Here is a 16,561-nt window from a genome sequence, read left to right as displayed (position 1 = left end):
CACTTACCATCGTACCAATATGAAGATCGAAGCTAGACCAACATCTTGTAGCGATCCAGAACAACAGACGATCACAATAACACTGCCGCGCAATTACATTTCTAGTCTTGCTGCCTCTACGTAGATACGCAATGCACGCCCTGCAGACATACGCACGTTCCGTCACCAAGTTGAAGTATCGACTGTTTACACACTCGCGCCCTTCTCGGCGAACGCCTGCCCGTCTCCCACGAATCGCTCGATCACGGCCTTGACCGCCTCCACGTCATTCGGCACGTCCACCACGCGGCGCTCCCGCTCCAGCAGGCCACGGAACTCCTCCGGCAGCACGTCCCGCTCAAAGTCGAACGATGGCGCGCCCTGCAGCGCGCGCGTGACCGCCTCGGAGAACTTCGCGGGGTGCGCGGTCGAGAGGACGACCTGCACTGTGCTTGATGGGCTGAGCAGATACGATGTCATCACACTAGCGTGTAAGAAGAGGGGCAAGGACACACTTGTGGGACGCGACGAGCGCGGCGGCGCACAGCCCGACCGCGGTGTGAGGGTCGGCGATGTACGATGGCGAGGAGCTGTGGTATGCCCTGATCGTCTCCAGCGTCTGCCCCCGACCAGTCAATCAGCGATGCCAATCGACCGCACATAGTACACAGGTCGCACGCACCTGTGCGTCAGATATCCGCTCGGCAGCAAAGTCCCTGCGTGCCGCCTCCAGCACCGCCGTGGGCAGTTGTACGCGCCCGTCGGCCTTCACCGCGCGCATCCACCCGTCGACTGTTGCGCATGCCTTCTGCCGCCGCTCGCGCTCGTCATCGGCGGCGCCCTGAGCCTCGTACGCGAGGTACCAAAGGAGTCTTTCGAAGTTGCTCGAGACGAGGATGTCCATCGCGGGGCTGAGCGTCTCCCGCACGCCACCGACGGCTTGCTTCCCGTCGCTTGCGCCGCCCGCAGCAGGCGCACGGTCGACCTTCTCGTACGCGCCGCTCTTCCAGAAGCGCGAGAGGATGTCGTTTTCGTTCGTGGCGACGACGAGCCTCTCCATGGGGAGACCCATGCACCTGGCATAGTAGCCCGCGAGCACGTCGCCGAAGTTGCCCGTAGGCACGACGAACTGGAGCTGCGCGCCCTGCGGGAGCGCCTTGCGTGCGTGGAAATGCGCAAGGAAGTAGTAGACCGTCTGCGCGAGGATGCGCGCCCAGTTGATCGAGTTGACCGCACCGAGGCGGTGCCGCGCGTTGAAGGCGGCGTCGGCGAAGAGCGCTTTGACGGTGTCCTGGCAGTCGTCGAACGTGCCGCGCACGGCGAGGTTGTGCACGTTTGCGTCCGTGACGGTCGTCATTTGTGCTTCCTGGATGGGCGAGACGCGCCCTTTTGGGTGGAGGATGAATATCGAGACGTCCGCCTTGCCTCGCAGGCCGTAGATCGCTGCGCTGTAGTGACGGTTTGCGAGTGTGTCCCAGGTTATGAGGAGGTCGTACTTACCTGCCAGTGTCCCCGCTTGTAGCACCGACCACCGTCAGCTTCTCCCGCTTCTCTTCTGCGCTTTTCTTGCTGTTCCTCCGTACCAGGAAGAACTCGAACAAGTTCCCGAGAAGCTGCAGCGCAACGTCCTTGAATGCGAAAGTCGGGCCGTGGAAGAGCTCGAGCACATACGTCTTGTCGCTCAGCTTCTTCAGCGGCGTGATTTCAGGATGGCGGAAGGTGCTGTAGGACTTGTCCACAAGGGTGCGCAGCTCGTTGCGGGTGATCTCAGAGGGAGAGATGTAAAGGGACAGAATCTCTACGGAGAGGTCCTGGAAGGAGTGGTCCCGCCAGCGTTCCTGCCAGTCTGCTGGGAGAGCTGGGATGTGTTCCGGGATGTATAGACCGCCATTGGAGCCAGGCCTGTGAGCACAGTCTAGCTGTTTGTTAACACAGTCCTACGAGTCGGGATCAACACCCACCTCCTCAAAAGAGAGCGACTGTTCGCTCCCCTTGTTGAGAAATACCGCATAGCGTCTTGCTATTCAGAAGTGAGTGTGAAGCAGGTTGTGGATTCTGAGAATGTGCAGATCTGAGATGACTCGCGCTCCTTCCCATTCGGGCGCTTATGCGATGTATTGCTGTTTTCAGAAGCCACCAGCTCGACGTTCAAACCAGTCTCCGTTACCGGCGACGATAAAAGAATGACAAGCGCTTTCGTTCAAACGTTCACCTTAGCTTCACCAACGTGCCATTTGGAACTGGTCCTGCCCATCGCAATAAGACTCCACCCTTGTCTGTACATCCATGGGATACTTGATGACTCCGAGTCGCCACTGCTCAGCAGAACAGTAGTATGTAGCCTAGTGCAAACTTCTTGAACTTCATGAATTGACGCCGCCGGTATTTTACTACTACTCAGGCTTACTAGTACTAGTAGTAAACAGACACTGGCAGAACTCCGTAGTACTGAATTCGAGGATTAAGAACCTATCCCTCGCGCACGACATTAGATACTATTGACATGTGAGACACGATTCTCGGCTACTCTCCCTTCATCCTGATTGATAGCTTGTTCATCGTGACCTTCAGGAAGCTGTCCCTCTTCGCCCGGACGGTGCGCACACTCTTCTCCGTAGGTTCCTTCTGCTCCTGCCTCTTCCGCACACCACCTCGTCCACCGAAGACCCAGGCAACCTGATTGGGCAGCTTTATCTCGACTCCGAGCTGCTCCGCGAACGTCCAGACCGTCTGGTGGTCTCGCAGGAATTGCCGGCCAACCGCAACGATGTCGACACCCATGTCCACAAGGACGTGCTGCGCGACGTGCGCGTCCGTGACACCGCCCACACTCGCCACCAGCATCTTGTCGCCAACTCTTTTCTTGACTGCTTCCGCGTACGGAGCCTGGTAGGCAGGCTCGGTAAACTCGATCTTCTGCCTAGCATCGAGACCTGCTGATGAGATGTCATAGACGTCTACGCCATGACTTAAAAGAACCTCGGCGAGCCTCACGGTGTCCTCGGAGCGCCACGAGGGTTCGTTCGGTGCGACCTTCTCAAGCCAGTCCGTTGCGGACACCCTGCGTCAAGCTGATCAGCATGCATTTAGATGGTCCTCCTGAGCTTATGCTCACCGGAAGAAAAGAGGCATGTCCTCAGGCATGACCGCGCGGACTGCATCAACGACTTCCACCGAGAGTCGAATGCGGTTCTCAAAGCTCCTTCCATACCGATCCGTCCGCTTGTTCGTGACGGGGCTCAAGAACTGGTGTAACAAGTAACCATGCGCGCCGTGGATCTCGAGGGCATCTACGCCAGCCTTGATCGCGCGCACCGCAGCATCCGCGAAGCCACGTACGATACGCCGGATGCCCGTCTCGTCGAGCGTCCTCGGTATCGGCTCGCCCTCCTTGTACGGGATCGCCGACGGGGCGACGATCTCGTCCGGCCAACCGCCGACCGCACGCGTCGAGATCGCGTGGAAGGATAGCCAGAGCGCGACAGTGGAGCCCTTCCGCCCGGAGTGGTTCAACTGGATGCCGACCTTCTGTCCTTGGGAGTGCGCGAACTCAACGAGCTGCCGGAGCGGTTCGATCTGCGCGTCATCCCAGAGCCCGAGGTCTTGGGGCATCACGCGGCCCTCTGGAAGGATCCCTGCACCTTCGATGAAGGTGAGGCCGGGGCCGAAGGTCAGGATCGCACCGACTGTACATGAATGAGGATGAGCTAGTGAACTGCTGAGCAAGCATGAGGGACCTACTGTGCGCTGTGTGCCAAGGGGTAACTTTCCCATTGTCGCCGGATATTTGCACCATGGGCGATAGCTACGAAACCAGGATCCATATACTTTAGCCTCAGCCACAGAGCAATGAAATCGGACGGTCTTACCATGATGCGGTTCTGCAGTTGCAAGCCACGAATTTTGATGGGTTGAAACAGCTTTGGTATGGTCTTGCCATCCGACTGTGGATCGAAGGCCGTCCCTGCCGGTGGGTCCTGCAGCGGCGTGAAGTACGAGGTGTCAGGAGCAGCTGCAACGTAGTGGTCCTCCATTTCGAGCAGGGCTATGTCCGGTAGTGGACCCAGAGTCTGAGGGCAGACTCAGCGTGTTTAAATGCACTTCGTTCTAAAGTGGTGCGAATATCTCTCTGCAATTGGTTGTGTCTCACTCATCACCGCTCCGGCTCATTGCAGACGGCGGAGGGCTCGCTGAGCAAGAGCGAAGAAGCAGAAGCTCTTAGGGCTACCGGCGGCCTGCACATGCGCGTCTGCCAGAATGGCACTGCACATCGCTGAATCACTGGAGACGCGTGAGCAAGAGACCATCGTGAACAGGCTCGCACCCGATCTCGAGCAACATAACGCAAACGACACTACCAATCCCTGTCGAATCTGAGCTTGCGTCGGTTCAGGCGCAGTCACAGAGATACCCCACTGGGTTAGGTTCAAACATGCCCTCCGTGGTGGTTTTGTTTCTAGGCACTTCCATGTACGGACAGGTGCTCCTGAGGACGTCCAAGAACTGTCGGATTCACAATACGTTTGTCGCTACAGAGCGAGCAATGAGCTAATCTCGGGTTTCGTGGAAAGATCACACGTACATATGCATCAGCCCTCATTGTCAGCTCGCTTAGGCAAGTAGTTTGTGCTGACTGGGAAGTGCCTCTTGAATGCCGTACAGTTGATCATCCTCTGGTCTGCTGACGACCTGTCTGCCGCTTCTGGCACCTAATCCCCACAGCGCAGTTTTACCATGGTCTCGCCTCGACCATTCGGCAGGTCAACGTTCGATCCGGGTTACATCCGGACGAGTGGTGATATAATTCCGCATACTGTGCATCAATTATTTGAAAGGACAGTCCTTGCATGACATTAGCCGATGATCGGTCGTTCAGTTCTCGAAGAGCCTCTGAGAGGATATATCCCATCTTGACATGGAGCCTATCACAGCCGATCTATCTCAGAGTTGCTGGTTAACAGGATTCGAGGCTTTGAGCACGACCGTGACACACCGAGAGTACACCGTGCTTCGACCGATGACCCAAATACCTCCGGTCCCGGAGTTCATCAACATGAGGTGCGCCCATGTCAGAAAGTCAAACAGCGCCGTCCGGGGCAGTAGCGATACAGCAATATGATACACGAGTACCGGAGCAGAAAGTCGAAAAAGGACGAGGGCACTCAAAGGGCACTATCTCGATCCGATCTTGAGGGAACGGTCCCGTGATCGTGGCGCGTCAGTGGCTGCCGCACTCTCGCCTGCAAGACTCAGGGCGTTCATTTGCTTTTGTAACGACCATCACCGCGCCGCGATGCGTCTCAAGGATGTATCAACTGTTGTTGAAGGTAGACTTCGCACCGCGAGTGGGAATGAGATGAGAGGATGATATTAGAGGGCTCAGAGCGAGCCCTATATATACTACGTAGACACATTTCCACTCGTGTACACTAGGTGGCGAAACAAAGCGGCGAGGCGAAAGGAAACAAAGTGTCGGCTAAGGCCCGACAAAGCGAAAGGTCCAAACGACCGTCCAAGTGGCGGTCGCGTCAAAGCGATGTAGGCAACGCGTGGCGCGAGCGGCGACGCTTGCCTCTCGTTCGTGCAAAGCGCGAACTCCAACACTCCCCCTCAAGCTAGCAGCGAGTGCAGCTCCCCCTAAGACCGTAGGACCCCGAGTTGGGTAGTGAGACCATGGTGACGATCGCGTGCGAGTCCTTTTGTGAACAGGTCGGCGGAGTTGACTTCAGTGGGGCAATAGGATAAGGAGACGGTATCAGCGAGGATGCATTCGCGGATGAAGTGGTGACGGATATCGATGTGTTTCGAGCGCGAATGATTCACGTTGTCCTTCGAGAGCGCAATCGCTGACTAATTGTCTGCGTTGATAGGTGTGGGTCCGTCTTGCGAGAAGGTGAGTTCGGCAAGTAGTGCGCGGAGCCAGATGGCATGGCGTGTTGTATATGAGATTGCCATGTACTCAGCTTCCATGGTCGAAAGGGCGACCGTGGTCTGCTTCTTTGAGCTCCAAGCCACGACACCGTTTCCTACGAGGAAAGCGTAGCCTGATATTGATCGCCGGTCGTCTGGGTTCGCACCCCAGTCTGCGTCCGAGTATCCCTCGAGTCGGAAGTTTCGGAAGAAACCTTTGACGTTCAGGTCGTCGTTCGAGCCACCGTAAGTGATTGCGAAGTTCTGCGTGCCCTTGAGGTAGCGTAGGACGTGTTTCGTGGCCGTCCAGTGGGTTTCATTCGGGCGTGAGTTGTACTGCGAGAGGGTCTGCACGGCGTAGCTGATATCTGGGCGGGTTCCAAGTGCCGCGTACATGAGGCTGCCGATGAGAGCCTGATATGGCTTGTCTTTCATTTCTGAGGTGGAGGTGTCGTCGGTAGTCTTCGTCAGTTTGACGTGAGGGTCAAGTGGTGTCGTGACGACCTTGCAGTCAGTCATGCCAAAGCGCTTGAGCACTGTCTGCACGTATTGGTGCTGCGAAATGGTAAGAGTGTGGGCTGTGCGGTCCCGCGCGATTTCGTAGCCGAGGAAGTGTCGCATTGGTCCAACGTCTTTGAGATCGAAGTTCCGTTTGAGCTCTTCTTTGAGCTTCTTCATGTCTTCTATGGAATCCGCGAGGAGGGCCATGTCGTCAACGTGTATGCCGATGATGGTGAGCCTGTCATCCTTGTCGCATCGGATGTAGACGCAGGGGTCGGAATGGAGGCGCTTGAAGCCAAGCGAGAGCAGGGCGTCATTGAGTTTGATGTTCCAGACACGTCCGGCCTGCTTCAGTCCATAGATCGCGCCGAGCATGTACATACCGCGGCCTGACCCATCGTCGAACCCTTCTGGTTGCTCCATCCAAATCTCCTCTTCCAGCTTCCCATTCAGGTACGCACCCACGACATCCATCTGTTCAAGTTCCATGTTGCGCTTCGCGGCGATGGCGAGTAGGACACGGATAGAGTCGGTGCGGATGACGGGTGCGAAAGTCTCGAGGTAGTCCATGCCGGGTATCTGCGCAAATCCTTTCGCGACGAGCCTGGCCTTGAACTCGACGACTTCTCCTTGCTCGTTTCGCTTCAGGCGGAAGACCCACTTGCTTCCTAAGGGTTTGCGCCCGGCAGGTACTTCGCGTAGCTCGTAAACCCCAAGTCGTTGGAATTGGCCCATCTCGCGTTTCATTGCGGCTTCCCATTGTGGCCAGTAGTCGCTTGCTCTTGCTTCTTCGACGGTGTGAGGTTCAGAGAGCATTTCGGTACCAGCGAGTGTGAGTAAGCACAGATGGTGTGAGAGTTCGGCGTCGGCTTCAGTGTCGTCCTCTACGGTGACCTTCGGGGGTCGCCTCGGAGCGCCGGTGTGCAGCTGCCGGTAGTCCGTCGGAGGTTTGTCAGCGAGTCTGGAGCTGGTCCTGGGCGATGCGATCTTGGTCTCGATCGGGGCGCTCTTCTTCGGCGTCTCCGGTCCCTCGGTCTTCTTCGCCATCTCCCCCTGCTCTCCCTGTCCCGCAGTCTTCGTCGTCTCCCCCTGCTCCGTAGTCGACTCGTTCATCCCACTCTCCCCCTCGAGTCGCGTAGGGGCAGACTCTATCAGGTCTAGCTCATCTCCATCGTCCGGCTCCCCTTCCACTTCGAAGATCAAATTCCGTGATTTCCCAATCGCGCCGGTTCGAGGATTGTAGTAGCGCCAAGCCTTGCTGCCTTCCGCAACCCCGATGAAGATCATTGACTCTGACTTCGGGTCGAGTTTCGTGCGTTTTTGCTTGTCGGTGAGTACCCAGCATCTCGTCCCGAATTCCTGCAGGTTTGCAACGTCTGGCTTCTTGCCAGTGACGACCTCCTCCGGGGTCTTGTCTCCAAGCGCGCGCGTAGGTGAGCGGTTCTTCAGATAACACGCGTACTGAACGGCGTCCTTCCACAACTTCTTTGGCAGGTCATGTGCATGCAACATTGCTCGGGCACGCTCCACAAGTGTGCGGTTGATGCGCTCGGCAATCCCGTTCTGGGCAGGCGAGTCGGGGGCGGTGGTCTCCAGTGTGATGCCGTTCTCGGTGAGGTAAGCATCAAATTCCTTGCTTAGGTATTCGCCGCCATTGTCCACTCGAAGTGTCTTTAGTTCGACATTGAATAGGGTCTTCATCATTGAGCGGTACACTTTGAACTTCGCCAGTGCTTCGGACTTGTTCCGCATTGGGTAGGTGACTGTCCGTCGTCCCTTGAGATCTGTGTACGAGACGTAGTAGAGTTGACCTCCAATTGCTGCGGTTCGGGCAGGTCCCCAGACGTCGGAGGCAGTGACATCGCCAACCGCTTCAATTTCGGTGAGTGACTCCTTCGGGAATGCCTCGACGTGCTGCTTTGACTCTACGCAGATCTTGCACTGTTCGGCGGTTGGTCCGGACTCATCAAGTTCTAGGCCGGAGACCATGTCCTTGCGCTTCAATGTCAAGATCGCACGCGGATGCATATGGCCAAAGATCCGGTGCCACTTAGCAAGTGACTTCTTCTGCTTGGGTCGCACCGGTGCTGCCAGGTGAGCGTGTGCTTCCTTTTCGGGACTGATAGCCATGCGGTACAGATAGCGGGAGATTCGGCTGCCGCGTAGAAAGGTGCGTCCCTTCTTGTCCTTCGCAGCTAGTTCCCCATCGCTGATCTCGATCTTGTTCCCGCCCGCTTCAAGACGTCCGAGGGAGACCAAGTTGTGCGGAATAGCAGGTGCGTGAACGACGTCCTTGAGGGTTATGGTCTTCTGCTGACCATCTATGTCCGCAATCATCCTGATTGTTCCTCGACCTAGGACCGTCGTCGACCCGGCACCATTCAACGTCGCACCCGGCGTGGTGCGATAGTCCGAGAAGTGCTCGCGACAGCGCGCCACATGCACCGTCGTGCCTGTATCGCCAAGCCAGTCATCGGCATCCAGAGCTGCAAGCGCTAGGTCGCCCTCCTGGTGCGACTCGATGTCCGTGGCCACAAATGCATAGTCCTCTGACTCCGAGTCGGACTCCGTTGTGTCTGCCACCATCGCCTTGCCCCCGCTCTTGCCATCCTTCGACTTCTGCTCGGTACGTTCCTGCTCTTTCCTCTTTCGTGTTCCTTCGTGGTCTGGGCAATCTGACTGATAGCCGGGCTTTCCGCACTTCCAGCACGAGGGTAGGGTCCGCTTGCCCTTGCCCTTCGACCTCTGGAACTTGCCATGTAAAGCTGTTTCCTCGGCGCGACTCTTTACACGCCGATCTTCGTCCAGGATGCGAGCAATCAACTCCGCGGAGTCCTTCAAGCCCTTCTGATAGTCGAGCGTCGCAGTGAAGGTATTCCAGGACTCCGGAAGTGCGGTAAGGATCGAGATGCAGAACTCTTCGTCCGAGACCGTTTGCTGAAGCGTCAGCAGGTCATCCCGGTAACCCGTCATCTGTCGAATGAACTCTTCGACGTCTTGGTCTTCGGTGCACACCGCGCGGAACATCTTGCGGCGTGCTTGGACGATCGCGAGGACGCCCTGCGCCTCGTACATCGTCTCCAGCTTCTTCCACGCGTCGTGACTTGTCTGGGCGGCCTTCACGTAGATCAAGATCTTGTCGGCCACCCTTAGTCGTATCGCGGTGAGTGCTCGTCGATCCTTCGATCTCCATTCTTTAATCGTCTTCTCTATCTCGGCTTTTGCTTCCGCCGTCGTGTCCGGGCTTGGCGGCGACGGGCAGGAAAGCTCGCCCGAGACATAATCCCAGAGATCCGCGTCATCGAGGATGTCCGACAGGCGAACTTTCCAGGTCTGCCAATTCTCGGCGCCGGTCAGGGCCTCGATCTTGAAACGGAGTGCATCGGTCATAGTGGGAGGATGTGGAGGGCGAGTTCAAAATGAAGCAGAGATTCTCGGGGGTTCAATAAGGTGCGTCGTCGTCGTCAGAGCGAGGCGGGGCTCATAACCTGTTGTTGAAGGTAGACTTCGCACCGCGAGTGGGAATGAGATGAGAGGATGATATTAGAGGGCTCAGAGCGAGCCCTATATATACTACGTAGACACATTTCCACTCGTGTACACTAGGTGGCGAAACAAAGCGGCGAGGCGAAAGGAAACAAAGTGTCGGCTAAGGCCCGACAAAGCGAAAGGTCCAAACGACCGTCCAAGTGGCGGTCGCGTCAAAGCGATGTAGGCAACGCGTGGCGCGAGCGGCGACGCTTGCCTCTCGTTCGTGCAAAGCGCGAACTCCAACATCAACCTCTGTCATTAATTCAGCAGCTATTTGACAGCATATATCCACCTTTGCGGCGATGAAAGTTGTGCTAGAGGTGAGCCGTGACAACTCTGCAAGCAATCAAGCAATAGCTTCTGCCAATGACCCAATACTTGGGCTAATTACTGATGCGCTATATAATCAGGAAATTTCTAAGATTTATGATGCCGTCAGGACAGGGAATCATTGTGAAAACAAGTGCGGGTCCCCGGGTGCGAGTGTCCATGGCAGGATGCCCGAAGGTCAATCGCGTGAGGTATGTACATCGAAATCTACGGTATGTATGCCTGACCCCTCTCCCCTATATTCTACAAGCGCAATCCTTGCCCAGCTTGCGAGCTCCTTTTCAGAATGTGTGGAACAACAAGGGGAAGGTCGGTCGGCGAGCGCCAGTATTCATAGGCATGCGAACATAATAACCAATATCAGACTACGAGAGATTCCACTTAGTGCGTATTTCGTCCAACCAGCTGTTACAGTCGACTTGACCCGTTGCCATCATTGTATTGAATATGCTTTCGCTACATAGTAGTATTTGGCCGCAGGCATACCACCAACTGTACCAGCTCCAGGATGCGGACCGTTGGAGTCGAGCACGATCTGTCAGTACATTCTCATATTCTCATCTCATCTGCTCATCCGAACCGGTAAAGCTTGACAGTGTCATGCTGCATGAACTTGCGAGTTCTTCAGCTAATACATTGCCTGGACTTTATGAAACCGAATCGAACTGGCCAATGAGCGCCGAGCCGTCCGGTCCGGGATTCTCACCCCCACCTGAGCCAGAGGCAGCACGCGATGCTGGGGCGTCTTGCAGGGTGTTCTATTAGGTTCGTTTCTTGCGACCTTCTTTCATTCCACCCTAATTGTCTCCTGGACCGCCACCCCAACCGCCTCTACTATCAAGCCTCGAGACCCCCACTTCTGCGACGCTCTCGCTGATACCCAGTTGTTCGATCCTGGTGGTGGATTCCTCGCTCGCCGGTCATTTCAGTCGCCACAGTACCTTACTCGATACGCGTCACATCAAACGACGGCCATCTCATTGCATCGGCTTTGTCTTGTTATCTCGGACGTTGTTTCCGCGTCGCTATTCGCCTAAATTATGGTAGGTTGGCCGTCTCAAAGCTATCCTCGCTCTTCCTCTGTCGAATCCGCCATGGCCACCCCTACTCTCCGCCGTACCCATAGAAGACACACTGCGGACGAAGAGCCCACTCCACGCTTCAGCAACATGTGCACCTCAGTGCTCGGTTCTCCCTTCCTCACCACGTCCGACCTGCCTCCTGAATCCGACGGTCCTCGCGCGTCGACCTCTACCAGCGCAGCGTTCACGCTGGCGTACTCCAACATCGAGATGGAGCCCGTCGATGGCGCAGATGTCTCTGTCCCTCGCGATCTGACCGTCACGCGCCCGCCATCGCCCTCACCGAGCTTCCGCACGGACACGTACTCTGTCATCAGCTGGAACGCGGACCGTTATCCGCACCCTTACATGGAGAACACGCCGCTCTGCGGGCCTTCCGGCCGCCGCACTGTCAACGGATACTACCCGTACGCCTCGACCTACTATCCGAACGGCAGCGGTGCGTCACCCATGAAGCCATCGCGCAGCCTCTCGCTGGGCATCATACCGCGCATCTGGGACGCCCTCCGGGAAGGATCCCCTGGGCGGAAGGGCAAACGTCGCCCCGGTCTGCCCACTACATCAATCTGGCGCTACGGCAGCGTCACGGACAGCGAGTACATCGATTACCTGAATCTGCCGCCGCTGGATGGCGAGGAGGGCGAGCTGATTGATGACGAGGCATGCTTCATCGACGCTACGCGGATCACTGGTACTGGTGAGTCCCTTCACTCCATGGTCCGGCTGTGCTCGCAGTGGATGTCCTTGCTGGCTCCTGCACGAACACCGCCAAATCCAACCACTGCCACGTGCCCGATGCATTACCGACGTCTTTAATGATCTGCTTGCCCTTGCGACGACGTGCTCTTCCGGGACCGTGCTCTTCATTTCGTGCATTCATTCATTTCGGTAGCGAGCTGGTCTAAAACTGACCACGTACTGACTGTCGTCATCGCCTTCTCTAGATATCGTAGGTCTGCTGCCTCCAGAGATCGCGCTCCACCTATTGTCATTCCTTGACCTGCAAGCTGTGCTTGCGTGCCTCCGCGTCAGCAGGTATGTGCACGCACCGCGTGCCGCTGCAGTGCCATCCTGATGTGCTCTACAGGACGTGGAATCGCCTCTGCCGAGACAACTCCATCTGGCGCTCGCAGTTTGTACGGCGCCAGCCAGATGGCTGGGACGTTGACCTCCGGCGGGCACCCCCGGCGCCTTTGTCTGCGTCAAAATCGTGGCTTCCGGCGCCGCTAGAGCTGGAGTGGTACGAGATGTGCCGGACGAGGGCGGAACTGGACCGACGGTGGAGTGCGAGCGAGGGGGCCGACGGCGCACCCGCTTGGGAGCCCAAGGCGAAGCGGCTCAGCGGGCACATGGACAGCGTCTACTGTCTGGAGTTCGACTCGAGGAGGATCGTCACCGGCTCGCGGGACCGCACGATCAAGGTGTGGAGTCTGACGACGGGGCGCTGTCTGGCGACCTTCACTGGCCATCGGGGGAGCGTCCTCTGTCTCAAGTTTGACAAGGACTGGGACTTCCCGACAGGGGAAGAGGACGAATGGGAGGACGGGAGTGAGTGGAAGCATGGCTTCATGGTGAGCGGCTCGAGCGACTGCTCCGTGTGCGTGTGGGATCTCTGTACGCGTTCACCGGTGGCTGGCGAGGATGGCCAGGTGAAGGCAGAGATTGCGGCGGTGTTGAGGGGCCACACTGGCGGTGTCCTGGACCTGAGGATCGACTCAAGATGGATCGTAAGCTGGTAAGCGCTCTACCACTACCCTCCCTTGCAAGCCGCTCAAGTTCTGTTCAGCTCGAAGGATGCACTGATCCGTGTCTGGGACCGCCGCACACTGCAGCTGCACTGCACATTCCGTGGCCACGAGGGCCCTGTGAACGCAGTCGGGCTGCAGGACAACAAGGTCGCGAGCGCGAGTGGAGACGGGAGAATGATGCTGTGGGACATCATCTCTGGAGAGCGACTCCGCACATTTGAGGGGCACGACCGTGGCCTTGCTTGCATCGAGTTCAAGGACGACTTCATTATCTCCGGCTCGAACGACTGCAAGATCAAAGTGTGGCAGGCATCGACGGGCGCGTGCCTGCGCACGCTCGCTGGACATGACCTGCTGGTGCGCGCGCTGTCGTTCGACCCGAGGAGCGGACTACTAGTGAGCGCCAGCTACGACAAGACGGTGAAGGTGTGGGATTGGCGGACGGGGAAGATGTTGCGCGAGTTCCGCAACTGCCACAGCAGCCACATATTCGACGTGAAGTTTGATTTCCGCCGTATTGTGAGGTGAGTGTACTCTGAGGTTCCGTCGTACGCGCTGTGTTGCTGATGGCCGGTTGGCGTGTTCAGCACTTCGCATGACCAAAAGATCATTGTACTCGACTTCGCCGAAGGTCTGGACGTCTCAATGTTTGTGTGAACGACGTGTGAACGAATACCCTCCGATTGCATGACTCCCCCGAAAACCCGTATTTATGTATCGACTATCATCTCTAGCTCTACCTGGTTGCGATGCCCAACCCGCGACTGCCGATCGTTTCATTTTGCACCTGTTGTGTATTCCTGTCGTTTCTATTCTCGTACATAGTTTTTTGTTCCGCCTTGCATTCGCTTTCTGCATATACCCCCGCTTTCTTGGACCTCGCACATATCTAGTGTACATACATCGAAGTTCTGAGTCGCATAGTCGCCGTTGTATCATCACATGTATATTATTCACTAGCTGCAGAAGCACATCCCGGCAAAACACGCAACGTCCTAAATCAATACAAGTGTGTGTATCTTTGATACATAGTCGAGACTGCAGCACTGCACGCGGGCCTAGCAAGAGCTCTACGGAAACACAGGAGGTATCTACGCGCTCGCCCTCGCCGCCATCTTCTGCTTGAGCTTGTTCTGTTAGGTAGTCATGTCAGTAGCAATTCGAAGTGCCCTGGCCTCGTACGCTTCACTCACGTTCACGGAATCCATGTACACGTCTGTGACGACCCAGTGTTCGCGCTTCATCTCCTTTCCATGAATCGCGAGCGCAAGGTCCTTCGTCATCACACCGTCAATGTCGATGACCTCCACGCAGGCCTTCTCGAGGTCCTCGCAGAACGCCTTCAGGTTCTCGTTCCCGTCGAGGGTCGCGCGGTGCTTGAGGCCGCGCGTCCACGCGAAGATGGACGCGACGGGGTTCGTGGACGTCTCGTTGCCCTTCTGGAACTCGCGGTAGTGGCGCGTGACGGTGCCGTGCGCGGCCTCGGACTCGATCGTCTGCCCGTCGGGCGTGATCAGCTCGGAGGTCATCATGCCCAGCGAGCCGAAGCCCTGCGCGAGAATGTCGGACTGCACGTCGCCGTCGTAGTTCTTGCACGCCCAGACGAACCCGCCGGAGGACTTGATCGCCTGCGCGACCATGTCGTCGATCAGCCGGTGCTCGTAGTAGATGCCGGCCACCTCGAACTGCGATTTGTATGTGCTGTGCGGGGTCAGACGGTGCGGCGGGAGGGCGTGTCTGAGGGGCTCACCTTTCGTAGATGTCCTGGAAGATGTCCTTGAAGCGGCCGTCGTACTTCTTCATGATCGTGTTCTTCGTCGACATGAACTGTTAACAGGGATCAGCGACTGAAGCCTAGATGATTAGTTTCAAATCTGTACAAGGGGCATCTTCTTGGCGAGCGCCATTTTGAAGGACGAGTGCGCGAACCCTGTAATGGACTGTCCGGCGGGCCCGTTAACAGCAGCGGTGGTCGTCACAACGAGAAGGCCGTACATCGTCGGTGTTGTACATGCTCATCGCGACACCCTTTCCCTTGAAGTCATACACATCCATGACCGTCGGCTTTCCACCATCTGCAGGCGAATACACGAGCTGCAGCTTTCCCGGGCCTGGCGCAACAAAGTCCGTCGAGCGGTACTGGTCACCGAACGCATGACGCCCAATGACAATCGGGTTCTTCCAGCCAGGGATGGGTTTAGGGATGCTCTTCAGGATGATGGGCTCTCGGAAGACCGTGCCGCCGAGGATGTTGCGGATCGTCCCGTTGGGGCTCTTCCACATCTGCTTGAGGGTGAACTCCTTCACCCGCGCCTCGTCCGGCGTGATCGTCGCGCACTTGATGCCCACATTGTACTTGAGGATCGCCTCGGCCGACTCGACTGTGACCTGGTCATTCGTCTGCAAGCGTGCGGGGGGTGGACGGGTGAGGAGGGCGTAGGGCAGGGGTAACGGATGCACGTACCGCGTCTCGCTGCTCGAGACCGAGGTCGAAGTATTTGATGTCCAGTTGGACATATGGCAGAATGAGCTGGACCACGCCGTCAGAACGAGGGACCCTCTCTGTAATGAACGCTGCTGCGCACCTCCTCCCTGATTTTCTTCCAGATAATTCTCGTCATCTCATCCCCGTCCAATTCCACCACCGGGTTCTTGACCACAATTTTCTCTTCTGTATGTGCGTCCCAGGTTGCCGGCGGGCAGGATTATTGCAACGCATCTCGTGCAGATGGTGGTTAGGGAGTGAAGTCGAATTGGTGATAACCCGTGGCGGCAGATACAGAAATGTCGTGCGATGGCTGTCAGCGCGTTATCCTCGCTTCAGACACGACGTCCACTCACGCATTCTGGACAAGCTGCTCGTGAAACCTCGCCGCAGCAAAGACGAAACTGTCGACCGCCTCGCGAACCCCGCGTACGAGACGGACCTGGGCCACATTGCACTCATCTTGGAGCCGGTTATGAGGGTAGACGCAGCCCCGAAGTTGCGGTACAGGTACGAGCTCAGTGGCGCGAAATGTTTGCGGGTCGATGGAATAGCCTGCACGTCGAGTCAGCCAAGCTGCCTCAGGACTATATACCCGGGCGTTATCCAAGTCGTGCTTCGCAACCACGGAAGGATTCATCGGCCTTGCGTCCGAAGAATAGGCTCAGACGTCGGCAACCCTCACGGTGTACCCTCACGTGGACACGGTACGCATGCCAGGAGCGGCCCAGGACAGCCTGCAGACTCGTCTGCAGGTCCGGGGCCAGTCCGGGGCCCCGCATCTGAGTTGATACGTTCTCAGGCTAAGACAGGCTTCCTTACCCACATCAAGGTGCCTGCACGGATATAGCGGATCGAGGGAAACTGGCGACCACAAGTATTGCTCTCGGCCGGCTTCAAGTTGTGAAACACTCGGATACCTCATGAACGCTGACCGGCAGGGTTTTCCAAGCAGCTGGTTTCTCACTTGCATACAATGGCATACGGAGATATCA

General features: G+C 57.1%; 3 protein-coding genes across 3 annotated transcripts; 1 reads left to right on the top strand and 2 right to left on the bottom strand.

Annotated features, from left to right (window-relative positions):
• Positions 1–54: 54 nt before the first annotated feature.
• Positions 55–2,032, bottom strand: B0H18DRAFT_979585 (tryptophan synthase beta subunit-like PLP-dependent enzyme). The gene is made up of 5 exons (XM_048044405.1): positions 1,941–2,032; positions 1,480–1,896; positions 662–1,427; positions 495–598; positions 55–439 (listed from the first exon to the last, which is right to left on the bottom strand). The coding sequence occupies exons 1-5, from the start codon at positions 1,988–1,990 to the stop codon at positions 187–189; spliced, it is 1,590 nt and encodes a 529-aa protein (XP_047898194.1). The 5' UTR covers positions 1,991–2,032; the 3' UTR covers positions 55–186.
• Positions 2,033–11,345: 9,313 nt separating this feature from the next.
• B0H18DRAFT_1082758 (WD40-repeat-containing domain protein) lies at positions 11,346–13,738 on the top strand (the record flags this gene model as incomplete). The annotated part of the gene is made up of 5 exons (XM_048031583.1): positions 11,346–12,030; positions 12,278–12,368; positions 12,421–13,068; positions 13,120–13,605; positions 13,669–13,738. The coding sequence occupies 5 exons, from the start codon at positions 11,346–11,348 to the stop codon at positions 13,736–13,738; spliced, it is 1,980 nt and encodes a 659-aa protein (XP_047898193.1).
• A 434-nt stretch (positions 13,739–14,172) lies between these two features.
• On the bottom strand, positions 14,173–16,028 carry B0H18DRAFT_1082757 (isocitrate dehydrogenase; the record flags this gene model as incomplete). The annotated part of the gene is made up of 8 exons (XM_048031582.1): positions 14,173–14,214; positions 14,275–14,782; positions 14,832–14,908; positions 14,962–15,021; positions 15,077–15,481; positions 15,546–15,611; positions 15,667–15,749; positions 15,923–16,028. The coding sequence occupies 8 exons, from the start codon at positions 16,026–16,028 to the stop codon at positions 14,173–14,175; spliced, it is 1,347 nt and encodes a 448-aa protein (XP_047898192.1).
• Between the last annotated feature and the right edge of the window lie 533 nt (positions 16,029–16,561).

Source organism: Fomitopsis serialis, assembly GCF_022376445.1.
Source record: "Fomitopsis serialis strain Sig1Antser10 chromosome Unknown B0H18scaffold_6, whole genome shotgun sequence".
Classification (NCBI taxonomy): Eukaryota; Fungi; Basidiomycota; class Agaricomycetes; order Polyporales; family Fomitopsidaceae; genus Fomitopsis; species Fomitopsis serialis.
Note: the sequence above shows the minus strand (reverse complement) of the source record. Positions and strands in the feature narration are given on the sequence as shown.